The sequence below is a fragment of the Coregonus clupeaformis genome, chromosome 37 (genome assembly GCF_020615455.1).
Source record: "Coregonus clupeaformis isolate EN_2021a chromosome 37, ASM2061545v1, whole genome shotgun sequence".
Lineage (NCBI taxonomy): Eukaryota > Metazoa > Chordata > Actinopteri > Salmoniformes > Salmonidae > Coregonus > Coregonus clupeaformis.
The window spans coordinates 9,714,878-9,737,331 of record NC_059228.1 but is presented as its reverse complement, the minus strand read 5'-3'; the positions used below and the strand labels follow the sequence as shown (position 1 = coordinate 9,737,331).

General features: G+C 43.9%; 1 protein-coding gene across 1 annotated transcript in view; it reads right to left on the bottom strand.

Annotated features, from left to right (window-relative positions):
- Positions 1 to 890: 890 nt before the first annotated feature.
- Positions 891 to 22,454, bottom strand: part of LOC121553606 (serine/threonine-protein kinase 32C) — a 143,186-nt gene continuing 121,622 nt past the window's right edge. The window contains exons 6-12 of the mRNA XM_041866852.2: positions 21,226 to 21,315; positions 20,892 to 20,995; positions 20,484 to 20,600; positions 14,572 to 14,697; positions 13,226 to 13,354; positions 12,198 to 12,265; positions 891 to 3,588 (exon numbers count right to left, since the gene is read on the bottom strand). Of these exons, the coding sequence (XP_041722786.2) occupies positions 3,393 to 3,588; positions 12,198 to 12,265; positions 13,226 to 13,354; positions 14,572 to 14,697; positions 20,484 to 20,600; positions 20,892 to 20,995; positions 21,226 to 21,315 (830 nt within the window). The 3' untranslated portion in view covers positions 891 to 3,392. The remainder of the gene's footprint in view (positions 3,589 to 12,197; positions 12,266 to 13,225; positions 13,355 to 14,571; positions 14,698 to 20,483; positions 20,601 to 20,891; positions 20,996 to 21,225; positions 21,316 to 22,454) is intronic.

The window sequence follows — 22,454 nt, the reverse complement described above, 5'->3', positions numbered from 1 at the left end:
AGCAAAATTACTGAATACTACTGTTTTTAATTTTTAATACATTTGCAAACATTTTTTAAAACCTGTTTTCGCTTTGTCATTATGGGGTAATGTGTGTAGATTGATGAGGAAAATGTTTTATTTAATCAATTTTAGAATAAGGCTGTAAAGTAACAATGTGGAAAAAGGGAAGCGGTCTGAATACTTTCCGAATGCACTGTAGTGTGTGTGTGTGTGTGTGTATGTATATATATATATATGTGTGTGTGTGTGTGTGTGTGTGTGTTATTTAACAGCCATTTAAGACTTTTCACATAGATAAGACCATCTAAGGGCATACTTACACACTGCCCCAAACCCTTGGCATAATACCTTTCCATATACATAACAAAGCACATAAAACTCAAACTTACCCACATTGGAGCATAGAAGAGCATAATTACTGACTTATTAAATCATCCATTTAAGGAAGGAAAAGCCTGTGCACTTGAACATATTCTTAAGACAATCTACGGGATGTCAGAAGTTACTGCATATAATCTAAAATATCATGCCATCCATATAACACTGGGAATAAATGATTTGTACAGTTGTAGGAGGTCTTAAATCTTGTTTTTAGCAAACCTAGACATCACATAGACAGGCAATCAGGGCAGGGCTTCACTCATTGGACAAGGCCTCTGTCAATCATCAGAACACAGGCGAAAGTCAAGGTGTGCTACTGCCATAGACTTAGTTAGACAACTCATCTTGGTATCTGTCCCATTTTGCAGCGGTCTAAGGCACTGCATCTCAGTGCTTGAGGCGTCACTACAGACCCCCTGGTTCAATGCCAGGCTGTATCACAACCGGCCGTGATTGGGAGTCCCATAGGGCGGCGCATAGGGCGGGTTTGGCCGGTGTAGGCCGTCATTGTAAATAAGAATTTGTTCTTAACTGACTTGCCTAGTTAAATAAAGGTAAAAAATGAGAGCATGGGCAGCCATTGAAGTGGTCAAATTTCTTCTTCTTTTGTGTTTGGAAAATGCATACAGCTTATATTGGTGATTTACCACCACCTGCAGTGCAGGAGTCCTGAACCAAATCTTGTGTGTCATTTATTTATTGTGGCCACTAATGGCAGTGATACAGCTTAAAGCCATTTACAAACCAGGTAACCAAATTTGAAGAAGCAAACGCTCTGATTATTAGCTGAATGCTCCCAACCCATAGGAATCCCCGCCCACTTGACTACTTTAAAATTGTGGAAGCCCTCAATGGCAATGTCCATGCAAAAACAGATTATTTCCAAGTAGAGATCTCTATCCATCTCTATGGCTGAAGCTTGCACGTGCACATACTGTAAGCCACGCAAACCCTAGCGTTTGGGACTCCTACAAAATCAGATTCAAACCTTGAATAGAGGTACATGCAGGGTTCGAGACGCTATCGGTGTAGTTAATGCGCTTATTTTGATAGGAAATCTGTGCATTTTTCCACCTCACCTCTTTTTAAGAGGCATCTTCATTTTTTTTTCATATAATTAAATACTATTTTATTTCTCCCAAAAAACATTCCTTTATCTATAATCACAATAAATAGTTGTATACAAATGATAGTATTTTCACTTCCAGAAGGAACAGTGGTTCTATGCACAACAGAGAGGAAACATACATTCACACACTCAAAGTTCCTTAGAAATGGCAATGCAAATGGTAGAAAAGCTTTGGCATATCTGCCTACAAGTTGTGCCTGCACACTTGGAAATAAGATCAGTACAACAGTGTATGAAGGTTTGGCTTCATACAACTCTTAATTTAGTAACATGTATGTTAGTTTAGTAAGCAGTCCCACATAAAACTGTGGAGAGTTAGGCTAGTCTATTTACACGTGTTACTTTGTTAGGCCTTAGGGTTTTAAGGTGGACTATGCTACATGTTCCCAGATGTCCATGCTGAGAGTAAATGGCACCACCTTAAATATACCACTGTCTCTACTAGGTGACTGTTTCAACTAAACAACTTAAAATATTGCCCAATGATAATTTTCTATATGTAGTGATCGAGACAATCATATTTGAGAGACAATTGTCAAATTCCACTAGGTAATAGTTATTGTTGTCTATTAAGGGATAATGTTCAACCACAAGATTGTTTTGTAGCTATTCAAAAGAAGTTAATCATTTCTGATCCATAGAAATAGAATGACTAGAAAGGGGGAAGCCCCTCAGACCACGACAATTTGACTGCACCCTCATGGGTACATTCAATATAATTATATTTCTATGGTCTGATCCCCTGTTAGTGACAATGTTTATGTTGAACAGATAAGCACTAAAGCAGTACGAGCATGTAGCCCACAATGGAACAGTGTGAGAAGAACCGCATCTTGGCAACAGTCACAGAGATCGATGGTGAGGGAAACCTTCACTTACACCACAGTTGTACTTAGGGCCTTTGAAAATCTAACACTGTAGGGGAAAAGGATTTGTTGGAGGAGCGTAATCCCTGTAGGAATATCAAACTGGCATGCTGATGCATAATGTAGATATAATTACGTGTGATGAATGGCTATTGATTAACAATCAACACCATTTAAAGTGGTTTTACAGTATTGGATTGAACTAGTGGTTTACTTACACTTGCAAAACCTCCTTATCCTTAATGGCCCGCAACTTGAAACAGCATTAACCTCTTAAAAAGTCTCTATCCACTGCAATACCTTAGAAATAGAATCCCATAGAACATAGTAATATAATAGTAATTATATTTCTATGTGCACTACACTGTATATTGGCATTGTGATACTTTAACAATTATATATTATAATTGAAATGATAGGCATTTGGAGAAGGTAATCCAACAACAGTAATATTGTAGTTCCGAATAGGGTGCACAGAGAGTATGAGAGGGATTGCATGAGCTACACAGGCAAAGAAAGCTAAGAGTGCCTAACTCTATTTGAATAATTTAGCATGTGAGTTTGCAGAGGGAGCTACATCTACCCGAGGCTGAAAGAGCGGAGAGGCTCTGCTAAAGAAATCTCGTACACTCTTAAACCGGTCTCCTATTTCTCTGTATGTCATCAGGCTCATATACTGTGCTTGTGGCTTCTGCTGCTTGTTATCCCCTCTCGTAATGATACCTTACTTTCATGCTATACTGTACGTTGCATAGAAGATAGTTAGCGCTTACTCTAGGGCGCGGAGGGCAGGACCGCTCTGGAACCTGCAGTCCCATTCATGCCTTAACGATGGATGCTACAGAAGAAGAAATAGGGGAGCCATTTTGTGTCCTGCTGTGCGTTGTTGTTCTGCTGTGCGATCCTGTTCACCCAGTCATCATGGCTACATAGGAGAGGTTAAAGTATCTATAGGCATGGTTACACACGCACACACACAGCAGCCTGTGAGACCACCAGGTGGCGGTGTGGTGCTAGCAGCTGCCAGGAGAGGAGCAGACCGAGCCGCACATGCTCAGTTTGGAGGAGGACTCAGGTTCGGGTTCGGGATCCTCATCCTCTGTGCCTCCCTCAGCCTCCCCGGATCCGTCTCCATCACCATCATCACCCCCCACGGCAGCACCTTCACACTCCCCTCCCTCTGCACCCTCCTCCTGACTCTTTTTCAACCTGAGAGACAGATGCACGCGCGCACACACACACACACACACACACACACACACACACACACAGGACAGAGAGAAAAGCTCATTTGTGATTAAAATACATAGTGGGAGTCTAAGGACTGTGATATACTCTCTGTCAGACACTGGTAAATAATGAATGAGGTATTAATTTAGATCAGAGATGAACCAATATTCTCTCCCTCATGATCGCAGAGCAGTCCCATATTCCATGAAATATGAGCTTTAGTCCTGTTTACCAATGATGAGCGTAGGATCTATTGATGTAAACACAACATTACGGAAACAATATTGGGTCATAAAACAGCTATAGCTCTATACAGCCATTATTAAGTCGAGATAATACATAATTTCTATATGAATTGCATAGAGGGTAGTGCTGAGCGATTAGTGCTTTTTGAGGAGGGTTCGGTTTCTGTTCGATTATTATAAAAGAATCACGGTTTTCAATTTCGGTCTCAATAATTTTTTAAAACATGAAATGTACTATGCATTATGTGGGTTGAATGCTGTAACAACACAGAATAAAACAATGAATACAAGTCCCATGATGGTAGTGACCCATAACTGCTTTTCACTTATTAACCATCATTTATTCACATTACTTTGCTTAAATAAAATATTTCACTTGTGTTATTACATCTGCTAAATGGCATATTATTATTATTATTATTTGTTTAATTTCAAGTCATCATATCATCTCTATAGAGCTATGCTGTCTGACAAAATCACTATTTTGGTAGTTCTTCAAAGTAAATAAGGCATACTTTTATTTTATTTTATTTAGTCATTTTGGCAGACGCTCTTATCCAGAGCGATTTACAGGAGCAATTAGGGTTAAGTGCCTTGCTCAAGGGCACATCGACAGATTTTTCTAAAGCCAAAAATAGTGAACATTCAATTGCCAAAACATTGAAAATGTTCCATTGTCTGTCAGGTCCACATTGACTAGACATCAATACAAAAATAGGAAATTACTATGAAATAATACAATATTTCAGTTGTGTATACTGCGCTGCTTGGCATTTCTTAAAGTCATAATCTCATCTCGGGTCAGGCAGTAGCAGCCAGCCAACCAGACCATCTAATGTTATCTCAGTGCTCCCCATACCGTACTGTCTTTAGTCATCCTATTTAGCTAGGCTACCCTGGCTAAGTATGCTGCAGAGCCGTCTGACGAAATAATTTTACTAGTTCTTCAAAATAGATAAGGCATACTTTCACTAATTGTCTCTATCCCTCTCATTATTGTGTTGTGTACTGTATATTCCTCTCTCATGCGGTCTGTGTGTATCTAACCTAAAGTAGCAGGCATAAAAGTGTATCTGTCTCTGTCCGAGACAGAAAGAACAGGCGCAATGGATTATGTTCATTGTAGTTAATTACCACGTTTCTGCGCTGAACTAGGTTGAATATTCGCTTAATGAAAACCACATCTCTCTTCAGCCCAGCGTCCCACATAGTTCTTGACTTGATTTCTCTCATTAATGATTTGATTTCTCTCTAGAGAATTAGTGTGTTGGGCTCACAAGAAAAGCAAACTAAATGGAATTCATGTAATTGAACCAACGTCAGTGAATAAGTTGTTTAATATGAAAGTTTTAATTAAAAATGGGTTAATCACTCAGCACTAATAGACGGACGTCAGTGTCACTGGAAGCTACCTGGTCAGCAAGGATGCAGAATATAAACAGTTATTCACCCTAAAACTTAAATGATGGGGAGAAACCGAAAACTATTATGAGGCTGATTCATTCGACCACCTTTTAACCCTTGATATGATGACCACATATTGCATCACTGTTCTGTAAGGGATAGATAACATGGAGAAATGACCATGCAAATAATGGTTATTACTTATATAATCTTATCATAGAGCTAACAATGGTTTTAATGTGAATAAGGGGTTCTGTTTTAATTATGATTTTCAATATCTCACTAGTGGGATTCACCAGAATCTCTAAGGAGCTCGAAGAACCCAATTTACACGTCTGTTGGAGACAGACAGGTCGAGTGGCGAATGAGGGAGTTGCTCCCCTCATACTAAAGAGCCACTCGCCCACCCTCTGATCATTCTCACCTCTCTTATTCACAGAAGAGTTATATATAGCTCTCCTCAGCACGACTTGATCCGTTTTCCTGTTTAACTATTCACAGGTGTGCCGTCAAGGTTACGATGCTGAACGCAGGGTTTTCAGCTCTCGTATTTTGTGTTCGGTGACTTTACCGAAATGATTTTTGCTTAAGGTAAGAATCTGCTTCACCGCTTTTCTTCCCTCATCTCTTGTTGTAGCTAAAGTCACACGGCTAGCTGCTGAGACTTGGCTAGCTTAGCTGCAAGGCTTAGCTAACCTGGCTAGCTCGTCTCAAGGCTAGCTATCCTACGGACTAATTTCTCTACCTGGAAGGGTAGAATTACTAGCTCGCTCTCTCGTTTAGTTCAACCCACTTCCTTGCCACGTTGACTAGACCAACCGTCCTAGCTTCTCTGCTTATCAGTCAAGAGCCACGCTTTTATTAGTTGAAGACCAACAAGGCCTCGCTTCCTTTGGCTAACTTGGCGAACACTAGCTACGTTGACATTGTTAAATGATTAGCTACTCCAGCTAGTGCTAACTAGCTAGGATACTAGCCCATGTGGCAAACGCTAGTTACTTTTCACTTTGTTCTTGGATTAGCTGTTTTTGTAGCCATGGAGCCTACTAGCTCAGCCCATGGGGTACTGAGCAAGGCCCCGGCCCCTGCTTCATCACCGGCACACCCGTGCCTTTGCGGGGCAACCATATGCAGAGAAACCATACCCATCTGCCTGGGTCTCGAACACGCGGAACAGCTTTCGATGACCACTGGTTATGCATCCATTGTAGGTTTTTTGCTGCTAACACCCTCAGACGGAGAGTGCGCAGAGCAGCCCAATGTGGTTCGTCTCCAACACCGAACATGAGCGGGGAGACTGCCTCACAGACCCAGCCCTCATGGGAGGACGTCATGGATGGCTATCCCGAGGACATTCACCCACTTTTCCAGGGTTTGGCCAAGGAGGAGGGGGAATTGGACCTCGTCATCGACGAAGACGATGGCGAGGGTATGACCTCTCGACCCTCGCCATCTAGGCCCACACGTTCTGTACAGCATTAAACTTTAAGTCCCTACTACTGGCTTAACAGGGTGATTTCATGCTAGAGATGCATAATCTCCTAGCTATTGGCAAGCCTAAACCAGACCTTTGGGATTAGATCTGTGTCATCACAGACCTCAACCTCCGAGCCTCCAGGAGCGCCATTCAAGGCTGGAGTGGTAGGGGAGAGAGCCTTGTGGCTCAACTTGTCTAGCCTGGCAGACAAGGAGAAAGCTGCCGAAGGAACTGTTGGGCCGGCTGTCACCGCCATGTGGCAGAAGTGCATACTTCTAAAGAAGGAGGGCGAAGCCTTCAACTTCTGCCTGCCTCCTAGACCGGAGAATTGTGGCTACCCGGCCTACCCCTCCACAAACCAAGGCTTCGTGGCAGGGAGAAGGCAATTCGCTGGCAACAGGGCTTTCCACAGGAAGCCCCGAGTGACGTATTGGGCATCGATCCCACAGTTTGGGTGCGACAGTTGGGAAAACGGTCCTTCGCTGCAGCCAGATCAAAGTCCCACCCATTTGGTTCCCCTGTAGGGAAAAATGGGGGCCCGATCCAGGGGTACACCGCATGCGGCAGAGAGGGGCAGCCAACAGTTCACCCTGTGTTCTGACCTGCCATCTCTCGGGTGGCGCACAGACCCCCCACTGGGGGAGAAGCACATCTGTGCTCCTAAAACCCTTCTGGTCTACAGTTACAAAGGGGTACAGACTGCAGTTCGGTCTGAGACCACCTGTTTTCAACAGAATTTTTGAATCAGTATCGACTGGCAACTCGGCACGCATACTAGAGCAGGACATCTCCTCTCTATTAAGCAAAGGGGGTATCAGGACGATACCTGAGCCAGAGAACCACCTCAGCTTCTACTCTCAGTACTTCCTGGTTCCCCAAAAAAGGGGAGAATTCACCCCATTCTGGACCTATGGGTCCTCTGACGAAGTTCATGTTCTGTATGCTTACAGTCAATGTGCTGTCTCGCTCTATTCGTCAAGGCGATTGGTTCACCTCAGTCGACCTGCAGGATGCTTATTTACACATAATCATCCTGCCAGCACACAGGAGGTTTCTGAGGTTTGCTTTTCAAGGCACAGCCTACGAATACCTTGCTGTCCCATTCGGGCTAGCGCTAGCTCCCCGAACGTTCAGCAAGTGTGTAGAGGCAGCCGTCACACCCCTGAGAAACAAGGGGCTGAGACTCTCCACCTACGATTACCTGCTTTGCTCCCCATCCCGGGAACAAGCGGTAAGAGACACAACTTCCCTTGTAACCTACCTCTCCGAACTAGAGTTCAAGATCAATCAGATAAAGTTACGTTTGGTGCCAACACAGAGAATAGAATACCTAGGCGTAATGTTGGATTCGCTCTCTTATCAGGCAACACTCTCATCGGGTCATTCCGGCTGTGCCCCTCCCTGTTCCACAGTGGGCGCTCTGTCATGTTCAAGGCGTGCCTCCGAGTGCTGGGGTTGATGGTATCCACCATCTCAGGACTACTGAGGATGACAGACTTCCATCTGTATTATGGTCAAGCATCCATAGATCTCTTCGCATTGCAAGAAAACGTGCACTGCCCGTTGTTCTTCGCACTAGCAGGAGACACACCACTGGGGGTGGACGCGCTGGCACACCCTTGGCCGAGGGTGTTGCTTTAAGCTTTTCCTCCCCTCATTCTGGCTAGAGTGAGGGAAGAATGCTTATCCCATATCTCAGTAGCCCCTCGATGGCAAGGCAAACTCTGGATAGCGGAGATCATTATCCTGTTGTACGACGAGCCTTAGATTTTCCACCCTCACCTGGATGCCATGGTCCTCTGGGCCTGGCCTGTTTGAGGTTAAATCTGGATGTGACAGGCCTGCTTATAGGAGTCATTGAGACTATCCAGAGTGCTAGGGGCCCTTCTACATGCTCACTGTATGGAAATAAGTTGTGGGTTTTTGAGAAGTGGTTTGACCAAAAACAGATCATTCCTTACCAATGCTCTGTTTCCAAGTTTTTATGCTTTTTGCAGGACCTTTTGGACAGAGGGAAGGCTTTATCCACTCTTAAGGTCTATCTAGCCGCTATCTCAGCCTGTCATATAGCCTTCAACTAGAACATTGTGGGAAAACACCCCATGTTATGTCATTTTATTAAGGGGGCGCCTTACTTACGTCCAGTTCCCAAGCTTTTACTCCCATCATGGGATTTGTCTATTGTGCTTGAGGATTTCATAGCCTTTTGAGCCGCAGGAAACCATATAGTTGAAATATCTCTCCTTTAAGACCTCTTTACTGGTCACCCTTACATCCGCAAAGCGAGTGAGTGAGCTATACGCACTGTCAGTTCACCATTCGTGCCTACAGTTTTCCAAGGCTGCTAAGGTTAGCGGCAATTACAATTGTCCCCCCTTGTGTGGGAACTGAGAGGGGAGATAGGTATGTTCCTTGATACGGTTGGTAAAGCTGACGACTTCTCCGAGTTGAAAGACACAGACTGGCGGGGAGACTTTGCTTTCGGTGTGGACATATTGCGGCGTCTGAACGATCTAAATGTGAAACTGCAGGGAAATTGTATTTTTGTACATTAACTGTATTCCAACGTGAAAGCATTCAAGGCCAAACTTATGTTGTTCTCCAGACAAATGAGCAGCCGGTCTCTCGCTCATTTTCTGACGCTGGCCCACATCGCAGTGCCGCACTGAGACATACAGTAGCACTTTGACCAACCTGCATGTTTTCCCGCCGCTTCTCAGACTTCACCAATATTGAGACTGAGCTGGAGCTTGTATCATGCCCCCTGTCTTTCAACAGTGAGAAAGCACCACCAGACACACAATTGGAGCTCATCGACATCCAATGTGACAGTGCTTTGAAGGAGAAGTACAAAACAGCAACAATAGACCAGGTCTATGGCTCACTGAATGAAACAAAGTTTCCAAACATTAAAAAGCATGCCCAAAGGATGCTTGTTTTATTCGGGTCCACATATGTGTGTGAACAAACGTTCTCAGTCATGAATTACAACAAATCCCGTCACAGGTCAAATTTAACAAATGACCACTTGTCAGCTGTTCTGAGAATCTCTACATCAAAGATGACACCAGACGTTGATGCCCTCGCCAAGAGAGGTGACCAGACCCATTGTTCACATTAAGACTTGAATAACCGTGACTGAGGTAGGCAGGGATTATGATTTTTCATGGTGATGGTTATGCAGTTAGAATTATCCAGCAATGCACTTGGATACAGGTAATAACTAAATCAGTCAGATTTGGGTTGAGGTGATTGGATAACTGTAAATATGGCTCACAATGGAGATGAGAATTGTTCCTTAATATGCTTTAAAAAACAGACCATTCCAAATGAAACAGATGCTCTTACCATATGTTTCACTCAAATGTTAGAATCGTTTTTTTTTACACATCTGCTGTTCCATTATGCATGTCTCCAGACATATAACATATATCTATTTTTAAGTTTGCATACTGTGACTGTAAGTTTTATTGTACTTTACAAGGGTAGAGATGCAGGATCTGTGTGTGTGTTTGACTGTGTCTGTGATGTTATAAATTATACAAATTTTGTAAAAATGTTGTGAAAAATGTGTTCACCAAAAACAAGGGTAGAGATGGTACAAGGGTAGAATTGTTCTGCAAGCATATGTACACCTACAGTACACTAGTAGTTGCGTGTCAATGTGAAAATGAATAAAGGCTTCACATGTTTTGTCACACATATAGTATGTGGCCCTTCAATTGGTTTCAAAAACTCAATGTGGCCCTTGAGCAAAAAGGTTTGCTCACCCCTGCCTTAGAATGACAAAGTGAAAACATGTTTTTTTTTTTTTTTTTTACAAATGTATTGGAAAGGAAATACAGAAATACCTCATTTACATAAATATTCACACCCCCTGAGTCAATACTTTGTAGGAGCACCTTTGGCTGCGATTACAGCTGTGAGTCTTTTTGGGTAAGTCTCTAAGAGCTTTGCACACCTGGATTGTACAATATTTGTCCATTTTTTATTTTTTTATTCTTCAAGCTCTGTCAAGTTGATTGATGATCATTGCTATTCGATGTCGTTTTGATAAGCAACTCCAGTGTGGATTGGGCTTTGTATTTTAAGTTATTGTCCTACTGAAAGGTGGATTTGTCTCCCAGTGTCTGCTGGAAAGCAGACTAAACCAGGTTTTCCTGTAGGATGTTGCCTGTGCTTATAGCTGTATTCCTTTTCTTTTTATCCTAAAAAAAACTCTCTAGTCCTTGCTGATGACAAGCATACCCATAACATGATGCAGCCACCACCATGCTTGAAAATATGAAGAGTGGTACTCAGTAATGTGTTGTGTTGGATTTGCCCCAAACACAACGCTTTGTATTCAGGACAAGAAAAGTGAATTTCTTTGCCACATTTTTCAAAGTATTACTTTAGTGCCTTGTTGCAAACAGGATGCATATTTTGGAATATTTTTTATTCTGTCAGGCTCCTTCCTTTCACTCTGTCATTTAGGTTCGTATTGTGGAGTAATTACAATGTTGTTGATCCATCCTCAGATCTCATATCACAACCACTAAACCTTGTAACTGTTTAAAATCATCATTGGCCTCATGGTGAAATCCCTGAGGAGTTTCCTTCCTCTCCGGCAACTGAGTTCCTCTCCGGTGACTGGATGGTGTATCAATACACCCAAAGTGTAATTAATAACTTCACCATGCTCGAAGGGATATTCAACATCTGCTTTTTAAAAATCTGTACACATCTACAAATCGGTGCCCTTCTTTGTGAGGCACTGAAATACCTCCCTGGTCTTTGTGGTTGAATCTGTGCTTGAAATTCAATACTCGGTTGAGGGACCTTACAGATAATTGTGGGGTACATAGATGCGGTAGTTATAAAAAAAACTATGTTAACAACTATTATTGAACATGGAATGAGTCCATGCAACTTATTATGTGATTTGTTAAGCACATTTTTACTCCTGAACTTAAGGCTTGCCACAACAAAGGGGTTGAATACTTATTGACATTTCAGCTTTACATTTGTTATTCATTTCTAAAATGTTCTACAAACAAAATTCCACTTTGACATTATGGGGTATTGTGTGTAGATCAGTGACAAAATCTCGATTTAATCTATTTTAAATTCAGGCTGTAACACAACAAAATGTATAAAGGGGTGTGAATACTTTCTGAAGGCACTATAGAGCTAAGAATGATGTAACATTAATATGTTTTGTAGTGGTCTTCCAGGTTCAGTAATTGGTTCCGCGTTTATATAATCTTAGTATATTATTATAGAGCTAACAATGCTTGGGTCAGCTGAAACAAACATTCATAAATATCTATTCACGTGTATATCAGGTGTCGTATAGTCCTTACGCAGGTGGTATGTCAGCCTTATGCATACCACTTTTTTTTTTTAAGTGTTCCTCAATGGTTTAACATGAATATGTTTTGATTTGTCTCCCAGGCGAAGGGTTTGGTTAGTGATCTTACTTCTCGCGGTTGAAGATCATGAACTCTGACTGCACGACTTCAAGGCACTCCTGTAGGTAGTCGTTCTCCTGAGGGCAGTGAAGGAAAGAGAATAGCCATTATCATCATCACCCACAAAGGTCGACAACGATGAAGTACGAGATCAATCTCACCTCAATCAATCACCAGTGAGACCTGAAAGATTACAAACACCCCCTTCTTCCCTCCTTCAAATCACGCCCAGTGATTTGTTTGTGTGCTTTCCCTCAAATTGGATGTTTGGCACAGGACAAAAATAGAAGCTCATATTTCCGAAAGCACTTGGAGGCATGACATCCCCACTGATGGCTTCATAATTTAATAATCTAGGTAATAACTGAGCCCCCTCACACACTAGAAGACTACTCAGGCCCGGAGTAAGATGGGGGCTATTGTTAGAAGATACAAGCTTCACTGCTTTTACAGCGCCCTGAGATCACTCTTGATAACACTGAAGGTCGACTTTAATAATGTGGTGCTCGTAATGAGGGGCTTGGCTGATGAAAACCTGGCACAGCTCATAAATATGGATTGTTTAAAATCCATGGTAAATAATGGGCGCAATCACAGATAATAAGGGGGATTTCTTATAATACTGTAATCATGCAAGAAAATAACCGGCCTTTAAGACAGAGATTTATGATATTCATGAAATGAAGGGAGAAAAATAACAACTGGGGAAGAGGAGGCTACAGAATGCCCTCCCTGCCCTCTGTGTAAACCAAGATCTGCCACACTGTCCTATGCCTCATGGCTAAAGCACTATTTAACAGGGTTGTTTTTTTGGGCAAAGGAGAACATTTCTTATTGGACAAATTCAGGTAGTCCCTCCATGTCTTCTTCCGTTTGGTTGACTTGGGTCTGTATTCTGTTTGTACATTGTCTATTGCTGGCAGCACCTATTCACTAAGTCAAATTCTGGGTATGTGTAAATGTACTTGGCGAATAAAGTGATTCTGATTAACATGATCCAGGTACAGTCAGTAGTGACTGGTTGATGTGACACTCACAGACTGGGAATCCTTGCTGGCTTCCCGTGACCTGTTCTTGGCCAGTCTCTTCTTCTTCTTGTGGAGGGGACGAGATTCTAGTATCATCTCCTCCAGCTCAAAGGTGGGATCGCAATGCAGACGGCCCTTCTGTGGAACCAAGACACACAGTACACTACTGAATAACTATATACACTAATACAGACACGCACATACACACACATATGCACGCACACACACGCAAACACCACAAACACAAAACCATGCATGAATAAACTGTGAAGCAATAAATATGGACTTATTATAGTTTTTTTATATGTATTTATTTGTCACATGCACAAGTGCAGTGAAATGCTTAACTTGCAAGCCCTAGCCAACCGTGCAGTATTCAATACAAAAAAAGTATAACTAATAAGAAAATACAAATAAATACAAAAAACACAAGAAATAAGAGAGGAAGCTATTCATGATTGCACCGCTGTCACTACGGTCGCGTCGTTGCCATTGTTATCAACGTTCTACAGACACTACAGCCATATTAATGCTCAAAAGTAGAACCAGGGCTAATTACTGTTTAGTCAAAATTACACTATAGGGGCTTGGGAAAACGATGCCATTGCTAAAGTAGGCACATATTTAGTAGGAAACAACTTTGTCATCATCATCATGTTGTCAAATTTACTTTAGACGGATGGCAATGTTGTCATTAGCGAGCAAAGTTGATCAAAATTAGCTAGCAAAGCTAATGTTAGCTAGCTAAAATCTGGAGGTCTACCCTCAATCTTAGCTAGCTAGCTAACGTTATAATGATTCTAAAGTCAATCTGGCGACATCAAAATGATGACAAAAGGTTTTCCTATTAATTATTTTCCACAGTAATGCACTTCAGACCAAATCTTCACCAACGCCCAATCAGGATGCATTGAGTAGAATGCTCAGTTGAACATCAGTCCAAAAACGAATGTTCAAAACAATATTGTGACGCAACGTGCAGCCCATGAATATACTAGGTCAGTGCCAGTACCACATTTACAATGTGCAGGGATACTGGAGTATTGAGCTAGATATGTACATATAGGCAGGGATTAGGAGAAAGTAGCAGGATAAATAATAATAATAATAATAATAATAACAGCGAAGCAAATATGGACATTTCACAGAATGTAACAAGTGTGAGAGACTAGGTTATGTATAAGACTACATGTGTATGTTTATATGTCTGAATAAATTAACAAGATGAGATAATGTAGTTCATCTTATATACTGTATGTGTGAAGTGTGAATCGGTGTTTATGGTCCATAAAAGGTGAAAACGCAGCACACTGCATTCTATGCTCCCACATGATAAATGTATGGTCCATACTTACGTTAGGAACAAACCCTGCCTCTATCTTCTTCTCGTACACAGCGTCCCAGTTGATGTCAGAGAGGTAGGGAGCCGTCTGCATGTGAGACAGGCTGGAGAAACGATGCTCTGGGTTCACCGTCAGCAGCTGGGAGACACACACAGACATGTGAACGCACGTACACACACACAGATTATACTGTACATAATTTAGTTCCATTAAAGACTCAAACACTATCACCTCTACAGTATCCACTACATTGCTTTCTAATTTCCTCGCAGGGATTAATAAAGTCACCTTGAATTGAATTGAAAAACCTCATGGCTTGTGACAAAACAGGTTGAATGTTAAAATCAGATCCAATAGTCTAGGTAGTATCGACATTAGGGGGCACTCTTAAAATCAGCCACAGTCATACAGTACAGGGCTTAGGTGCCTTATCAATCCAAAATAAAGACGCCACCCCGATTATCATAAATGGAATTAGAGAAGGATTGAGATCATTGTCAGTGGAGAAACTTCATACAATTGACTTGTATCAATAGTGTTGTCTCTACAATGAAGGGAAATCTAGGGTATTTACGTAACCCTGGTTCTATGATAATATGAGGGAGATATCTCACATATGGGGATTCGTCCTCTAGCAGATTCACTAACTGAAGAACCAATCACAGCATCTGTTGGAGACAGACAGGTAAAGTGGCGAAGAGGTGAGCCCCTCCCCGCCTTATAAGGCGCAACTCGCCCCGCCTCTGGTCATTCTCATGCATGCCTCTGTTCCTTGCGCTCTTGCAACCAGGGAAATTCAGTGAGACATCTCACCTCACATTATCACAAAACCAGGGTTACACAAGTAACTCTAAGTTCTAATTCAAATAATCGTTTCGATGTCTCACATTTGGGGATATGGCCAACTCCTGTATCGCAGACATGCTCTCCAAAGCCAGAGTAGTCCCAATAGCATCACCCCTCAGAGGCTCCGACACTGAGGACAGTATGCGCCAACAAAGGTGCAGTGACATCCAGTCTGTAAAACCTCAAACGTATGTGGGGTGGCCCAACATACTGCATCGTAAATCTCTTGCAAAGAGATGCATTTGAACAGTGCCCAAGAGGTAACCATACCTCTGGTGGATTGAGCCCTCAGGCCCTCCCGGGGCTGTAAACAGGGTTGGGTAGGTTACTTTCTAAATGTAATCCATTTCAGTTACTAGTTACAGTACCTGTCCAAAATTGTAATCAGTAAACATTTAGATTACCTAAACTCAGTAAGAAAGACTGATTACTTTCAGTTACTTTTGGATTACTTTCCCCTTAACAGGCATTTGAAGAAGACAAAAAGCATCCATCAAATGCATTTGGTGTGTCATCAAAGCGGTCTCTGACTTGTGGTCAGACTCGCTCATTGAGAAATCAGAAAGCTGTCATAATGTATCTTGAATTTAAAAGTATCCAAGAAGTAATCATCTCGTTTTTCAAAAGTATATTTAATCTGATTACAATATTTTTGCTTGTAACATAACTGATTACAGTTACCGTTTTCTTGTAATCAGTTACTCCCCAACCCTGACTGCAAAACCCTTGCTATAAGTCAATACAATAGCCTCCACTGTCCAATGGGATAGCCGTTGACGAGAGCGGGGCCCACCCGAAGAGTTGGTCACTCTTTCGCCATGCTCTCGTTCTATCCAAGTAGATGCGTAAAGCAACCACTGGACATAAACGGTGGAGACGCTCTTCTTCCGTAGAAGTGAAGGGCGGCGGCTGGAAAGCCATAAGCTCTAAGGAGAGACAATTGTAATCGCTGCTGACCTTAGGCGTAAAGGCGGGGATGGGTAACAATGTTACCTTGGATAACACCGGGGCAAACTGAAGGCACGAATGGTGGACTGACAGATCGTGCAGGTCACTCACTTGCTTGCTTTCCGGATGTAAGGTCAATCAGTAAAGCTGTCCAGCGGCTCAAAAGGCTGCTGCGAAATTGCCTCAAGCGCAATAGACAGGTCCCAAGATGGGGATAAAGGCTTGGGCATAAGCGACGCGCTCCCTTCATAAAACGACATAACAGAGGGTGTTTCCCTACTGTGTTATTGTCCAAGCCTATATGAAAGGCTGAGATAGCGGTTAAATAGACCTTAACAGTGGAAAATGCCTTCCCTCTGTCCAAAATGTCCTGCAGAAAGCATAAAACCTTGCGTACTGAGCATCGGTAAGGAATTATCTGTTTTCGGTCACACCACTTCTCATAAATGCACAACTTGTTTCCATACAATGAGCGTGTAGAAGGGGCCCTTGAACTCTGGATAGTCTCAATGACTCCGATTGGCAAGCCTGTTGCATCCTCTCACAGGCCAGGCCCATAGCGCCATGGTTTCTGGGTGAGGGTGGAAAACATTGCTGTTCGCTTTGGGTCAAAATATCCTAACGGTAGCTGCCAGGGCTCGTCGTAAAGCAGGAGAGTAATCTCCGCTAGCCAGAGCTTCCCTGGCATTCGAGTGGCTACCAAGATGAGAGAGAAGCCTTGTTCCCTCACTCTGTCCAGAGTGGGGAGTATCAAGCATAGAGGAGGAAAAGCATAAAGCATCACCCTTGGCCAAGGATGTGCCAGTGGGTCCAACCCCTGTGGTCCATCTCCTGCTATCACAAGGAACAACGGACAGTGTGTGTCTTTGTGCGATGCGAAGAGATCTACAGTGGCTAGACCGTGTCTCTCCCAGATCTGGTTCACCACCTGGGGATGGGGTCTCCAATCCCCATAAAGGGGATTCCCTCTGGACAACAAGTCCGCTCCTACATTCAGTACGCCCAGGAAATGAGTCGCGCGTAATGAGAAGATGTGAGTAATGTGTAAATGTAGATAGCGAGTGCCACCACAGTCGAATTGTCTGTCCTGACCATGATTTGACAATTTTGAAGGAAGGGTAGAAAGTGTATCAATGAATGAAACACTGTCAGCAGTTTGAAATAATTTATATGAGCGTGATGGAGCTGCGGGGACCAAAAAACGTTTATTGCTCTTCCCTCGTGAACTGCACCCCACCCTGTCACCACCTTCCTTGATGACAATACCCTAGGGGAGTGCCTGAAATGAAGATCGAGGGGCTCTTCCAGTGACGGAGAACCAAGAGACAGTTCATGGTCACCGTTATCTTTCGATTGAGGTGCCGTCGTGGACACAGGCGATGGGCAGATACCCAACACTGAAAGTCTCCTATTCTCAGTAGTCCTAGTGGTACAACTGAGATGGTGGACGCCATCAACCCCAGCACTCAGAGGCACGTTTTGAGCGTGACCGAGTGCCCCCTGTTGAACAGGGAGAGGCACTATCGGAACGACGTGATGTGGTCGTCCAATAGTGTAGCCCGATAAGAGAGAGAATCCTTGCCTGACGACTTAAACTGAATAAATCCACTGTTCTATCGTTCGCTACATACTTCAGTCTGAGACTGCCATTATTGAAGTTGTTTGTGGTGACGTCAAAATGAGGGGTGTTGTACAAAACAAAGTAATCAGTGATTGAATCATCTCTAACCAATCAGAGTAGCAAAGCCAATTACGAATTTTCTGGCTCTGGCCCAACCTATTGGTTTCTAGGACCAATCAGAACAGTTAAAACGTTTTTCCGTTCTGGAAATCGTCTTGGAGGTACTCAGATTCAGACTCATTGCGGAGAAGAAACAAATGTCTGTGGGCGTGGCGTAGCGTTTGGCCGGAGCAAGATCTTGAACCATAACTCGATGAGATGTGTTACAAGGGAAGTAATGTCTAATACCGCTTGCTCCTGTGTTGGGGCCGCCTCCATACACTTGCTGAACGTTCGTGGAGCTAGTGCTAGCCCGAAGGGGACAGCGAGATATTAACAGCATGTGCCTTGAAAGGCAAACTTGAGAAACTTCCTGTGTGCTGGCAGAATACTTACGTGAAAATAAGTGTCCTGCAGGTCGACAAACGTTGCCTCAACGAATAGAGCGAGACAGCACTTTGAGTGTAAGAATACAGAATGTGTACTTTCTCAGATAGCTGTTGAGGACCCGTAGGTCCAGAATGGGGTGACTGATCATTTGTCTTCTTGCCTCGGCTGCTTGTGAAAGAGCTGAGGGGAGAGCTGTGGCACGTGGTGCACTTCGGGGCAGGCCAGAACATGGAGTGATCTGTTAGCTGCCCCTCTCTACCGCTGGGAACGTAGCCCTAGGTCGGATGCCCCTTCTTCCCAGGGGAATCAGGTGGACAGGACCTTGATGCGGTAGCAGCGAAGGACCACTTCCCCCACTGTCGGCCTCTGTAAGGAGAGCCGAACTGTGGGTTCACAGCCTGCTGTATCGCTGGGGGTTTTGCATTGCGGAAAAACCCTGGTACCAGTGTGTTGCCCTCTCCCTGCCGTGAAGCTTTCGCTCGTGGAGGGGCAGACCTGGTTGCCACAGTGCCCAAGTCTAAGGGGCAAGCAGAAGTTGAAGGCTTTACCTTCCTTCTTCTGAAGTTCGCACTTCTGCCGCATGGCGGCGACAGAAGGCCTAAACAGTTCCTTTGGCGCTACAGGAGCGTTAAGGAAATCTGCCTTTTCCTTGTCCGAGAGGCTGGACAAGTTGAGCCACAAGGCTCTCTCCCCCACCACCGCAAGGCTCATGGCGTGCCCACCGCCTCTGGAGGCCCGGAGGTTGAGTCTCCTCCCATAAGTCCTGGTTGGCAGTATCAGTGGCTAAGAGATTGCCCATCTCCAGCAGCAAATCGGCCTGGTAAGCCAACAGTAGGGACATTACGTTCAACGTCCGTAATGAATGTGCAGCAGACATGTAAAACTTCTGGAAGATGGAGGTGGAAAAGCGCTTTGTCTTCCAAGGAAGAGAAGTGTCGGTCTGTGACGCAGCACTGGGCTTGAGGTCGTTGGCCAGTGACGGCTCAACTACCGGGGGCTTGCTTGTGAGGCTAGCTACCACAGGAGACTGAGGAGTAGAAAATAAAATCTACTCTAAGCAAAACTTTCCTTTCGGTCAGTACTCAACACTATCGACAGGAGCCGAGGTCCTACGTTCTACATCTTTAACCTCACGGTTCGCCTGAGAACAGTTCAGTAGGAGAGAGTGATCTAGTCGTGCTGAGGAGAGCTTCTCCAACAGACACTGTCTCCAACAGATGCTGTGATTGGTTCTTCAGTTAGTGAATCTTCTAGAGTGAATCCCCATATGTGAGACATCGAAACGATTATTTGAAATGGAACAGCTGTTTGGTTTCGCCCTGGGACAGCTTAACATAAACCTAGGAGAAATGATTTTGGGATGTAGTTCTGTTGCCACGGCAACCGTCTCTCTCCAGACTTTCCCACTATCTATAATATCAGACGAGTCATTTCTCCCAGAGGGCTGGTTAGGTCCGTCTAGGTGGAGTTCAGACTTGGTAATCGATCAGCAGCCGAGCGGAAGATACAAATGCCATTGCTCTGGAGCCTCGTTGACTCTGACTGGAGCAGACGAGCACAGAGTAGAGAGTAGTCCCTCACTACTCTGACTCCATGCCACTCCATTTGTCTCTCCTCCTTGACCTTATATCTCTAAATCTCTCCCTCTGTTCCCCTCTGGCCTCAGGCAACTCTCCCTCCATCCACTTTCACCTCAACTATTGCTGTGAGCCTCTCCACCCCAATTATGCTTAGCCTCCCAATGTCTTCTGACCACTGACTCGACTCTCTACTCCACTGTAGACTTTCCCCTGACAATTCTACCCTCCACAGCAGCCCATCTCTCCACTTCTGCCCCTCATCTCCTCTCCTCTCCTCCCCTTTACTGTCCTTTCCTCTGCTCTCAGCTCTTCTCGGACCCCAGTAAGACTAGCTGTATCTATTGGCGTCGGCTAACAGGGATTCTAATAAATCAAAAATCAAATCCCCTCCACTCATCTCTTTCCTTCCCCCTTACCCTTCCCCTCCCCTCCCCACTCACCTTCCTCATGAGATGGACCAGATCCTTGGGCCAGGTGGAGTTGTATTGCACACTGACTGTACTGAAGAGCTGCATTAAAGACTCCACTGAGTTACTGGCATGGATCTCATAGGGCCTCTGACAGAGGGCGAGAGAGAGAGAGCGGGTGAGAGGGAGAGGGAAGGGGTAGAGAGGGAGAAGGAGGGAAGAGAGGGAGAAAGGGGTGAGAGAGAGGGTGAGAGAGAGAGGCAGAGAGAGATGGAGGGGGGTGAGAGAGAGAGATAGATGGAGGGGGTTGAGAGAGAGAGAGAGGGAAGAAAGCATAGACAGACAGTGAGAGATGGAAAGAGGTGAGTATCAACCACATACAGTAAGCTTCAGTTGTCGTAACTCAAGAACAGCCCCACTTCCCATAAACCCTTTCCTTACCCATCCACGCAGCACCTCGAAAACCGTCACGCCTAGTGACCACCAGTCCACCTCAAAGGCATAACCCACCCCCCCGCTCACAAAGGACTGGAAGATCTCTGGGGCTGGAGGAGATACAACACAGACAGAGTCAGTCAGCTAGGCTACACCCACACAAGACCATAGCACACTGATGGATATTTACACAGTATGTTAGAGATACCGTCCCATATCTGTCTTGTCATAGTCGTGACAATGACCATAGGAGTTGGCAAGACAGCATAAACAGATCTGGGTCCAGGCTAGTGATAAGGGTTTCCAAGGGCTGAAGGAATAACAGGTATAAAAGTCTTACCCATGTAGGGCTTGGTTCCAGCTAAGGCCGTGGCCCTCTCTCCATCCTTTATTATTGTAGCAACGTTGAAGTCTGTCAGGTGGGCGTGGCCTGTGATGATAGCAATCCTTAGAACCAAACTCAAATATACTGTAACACCACATCCATAAAACTCCCAAAAACATGTTTATTTCTCTAACAAAACTATCCAAAATAAACAAAGCTACGGTATCTATTTTTGTCTGAACTTGAGTAGGTTTACTATCTATATTGCCTGACGTAGCCTAAATCAAATTAGTTCTGTCTGACTAACTAACTGATAAACAAAACAAAAAACACAAATAGTTTAGTTAAACCATGATTCAGTGTGTCAACAAGACATTTGTTTGCCGGAGTCTGGTCTAGTGGTAGCGCTGCCGACTGCAGACCACATATACCCGCTGGCGACAGGGTTATGAATCCACCCTTGGCATTTTTCCAATTTTGTTGCCTTACAATCTGGAATTAAAATGGATTTTTGGGGGGTTTGTATTATTTCATTTACACAATATGCTTACCACTTTGAAGATGCAAAATATTTTTTCTTGTGAAGCAAACAAGAAATAAGACAAAAAAACAGAAAACTTGAGCGTGCATAACTATTCACCACCCCCCAAAGTCAATACTTTATAGAGCCACCTTTTGTAGCAATTACAGCTGCAAGTTTCTTGGGGTATGTCTCTATAAGCTTGGCACATCTAGCCACTGGGATTTTTGCCCATTCTTCAAGGCAAAACTGCTCCAGCTCCTTCAAGTTGGATGGGTTCTGCTGGTGTACAGCAATCTTTAAGTCATACCACAGATTCTCAATTGGATTGAGGTCTGGGCTTTGACTAGGCCATTCCAAGACATTTAAATGTTTCCCCTTAAACCACTCAAGTGTTGCTTTAGCAGTATGCTTAGGGTCATTGTCCTGCTGGAAGGTGAACCTCCGTCCCAGCCTCAAATCTCTGGAAGACTGAAACTGGTTTCCCTCAAGAATTTCCCTGTATTTATCGCCATACATCATTCCTTCAATTCTGACCAGTTTCCCAGTCCCTGCCGATGAAAAACATCCCCACAACATGATGCTGCCACCACCATGCTTCACTGTGGGGATGGTGTTCTCGGGGTGATGAGAGGTATTGGGTTTGCGCCAGACATAGCGTTTTCCTTGATGCCCAAAAAGCTCAATTCTAGTCTCATCTGACCAGAGTACCTTCTTCCATATG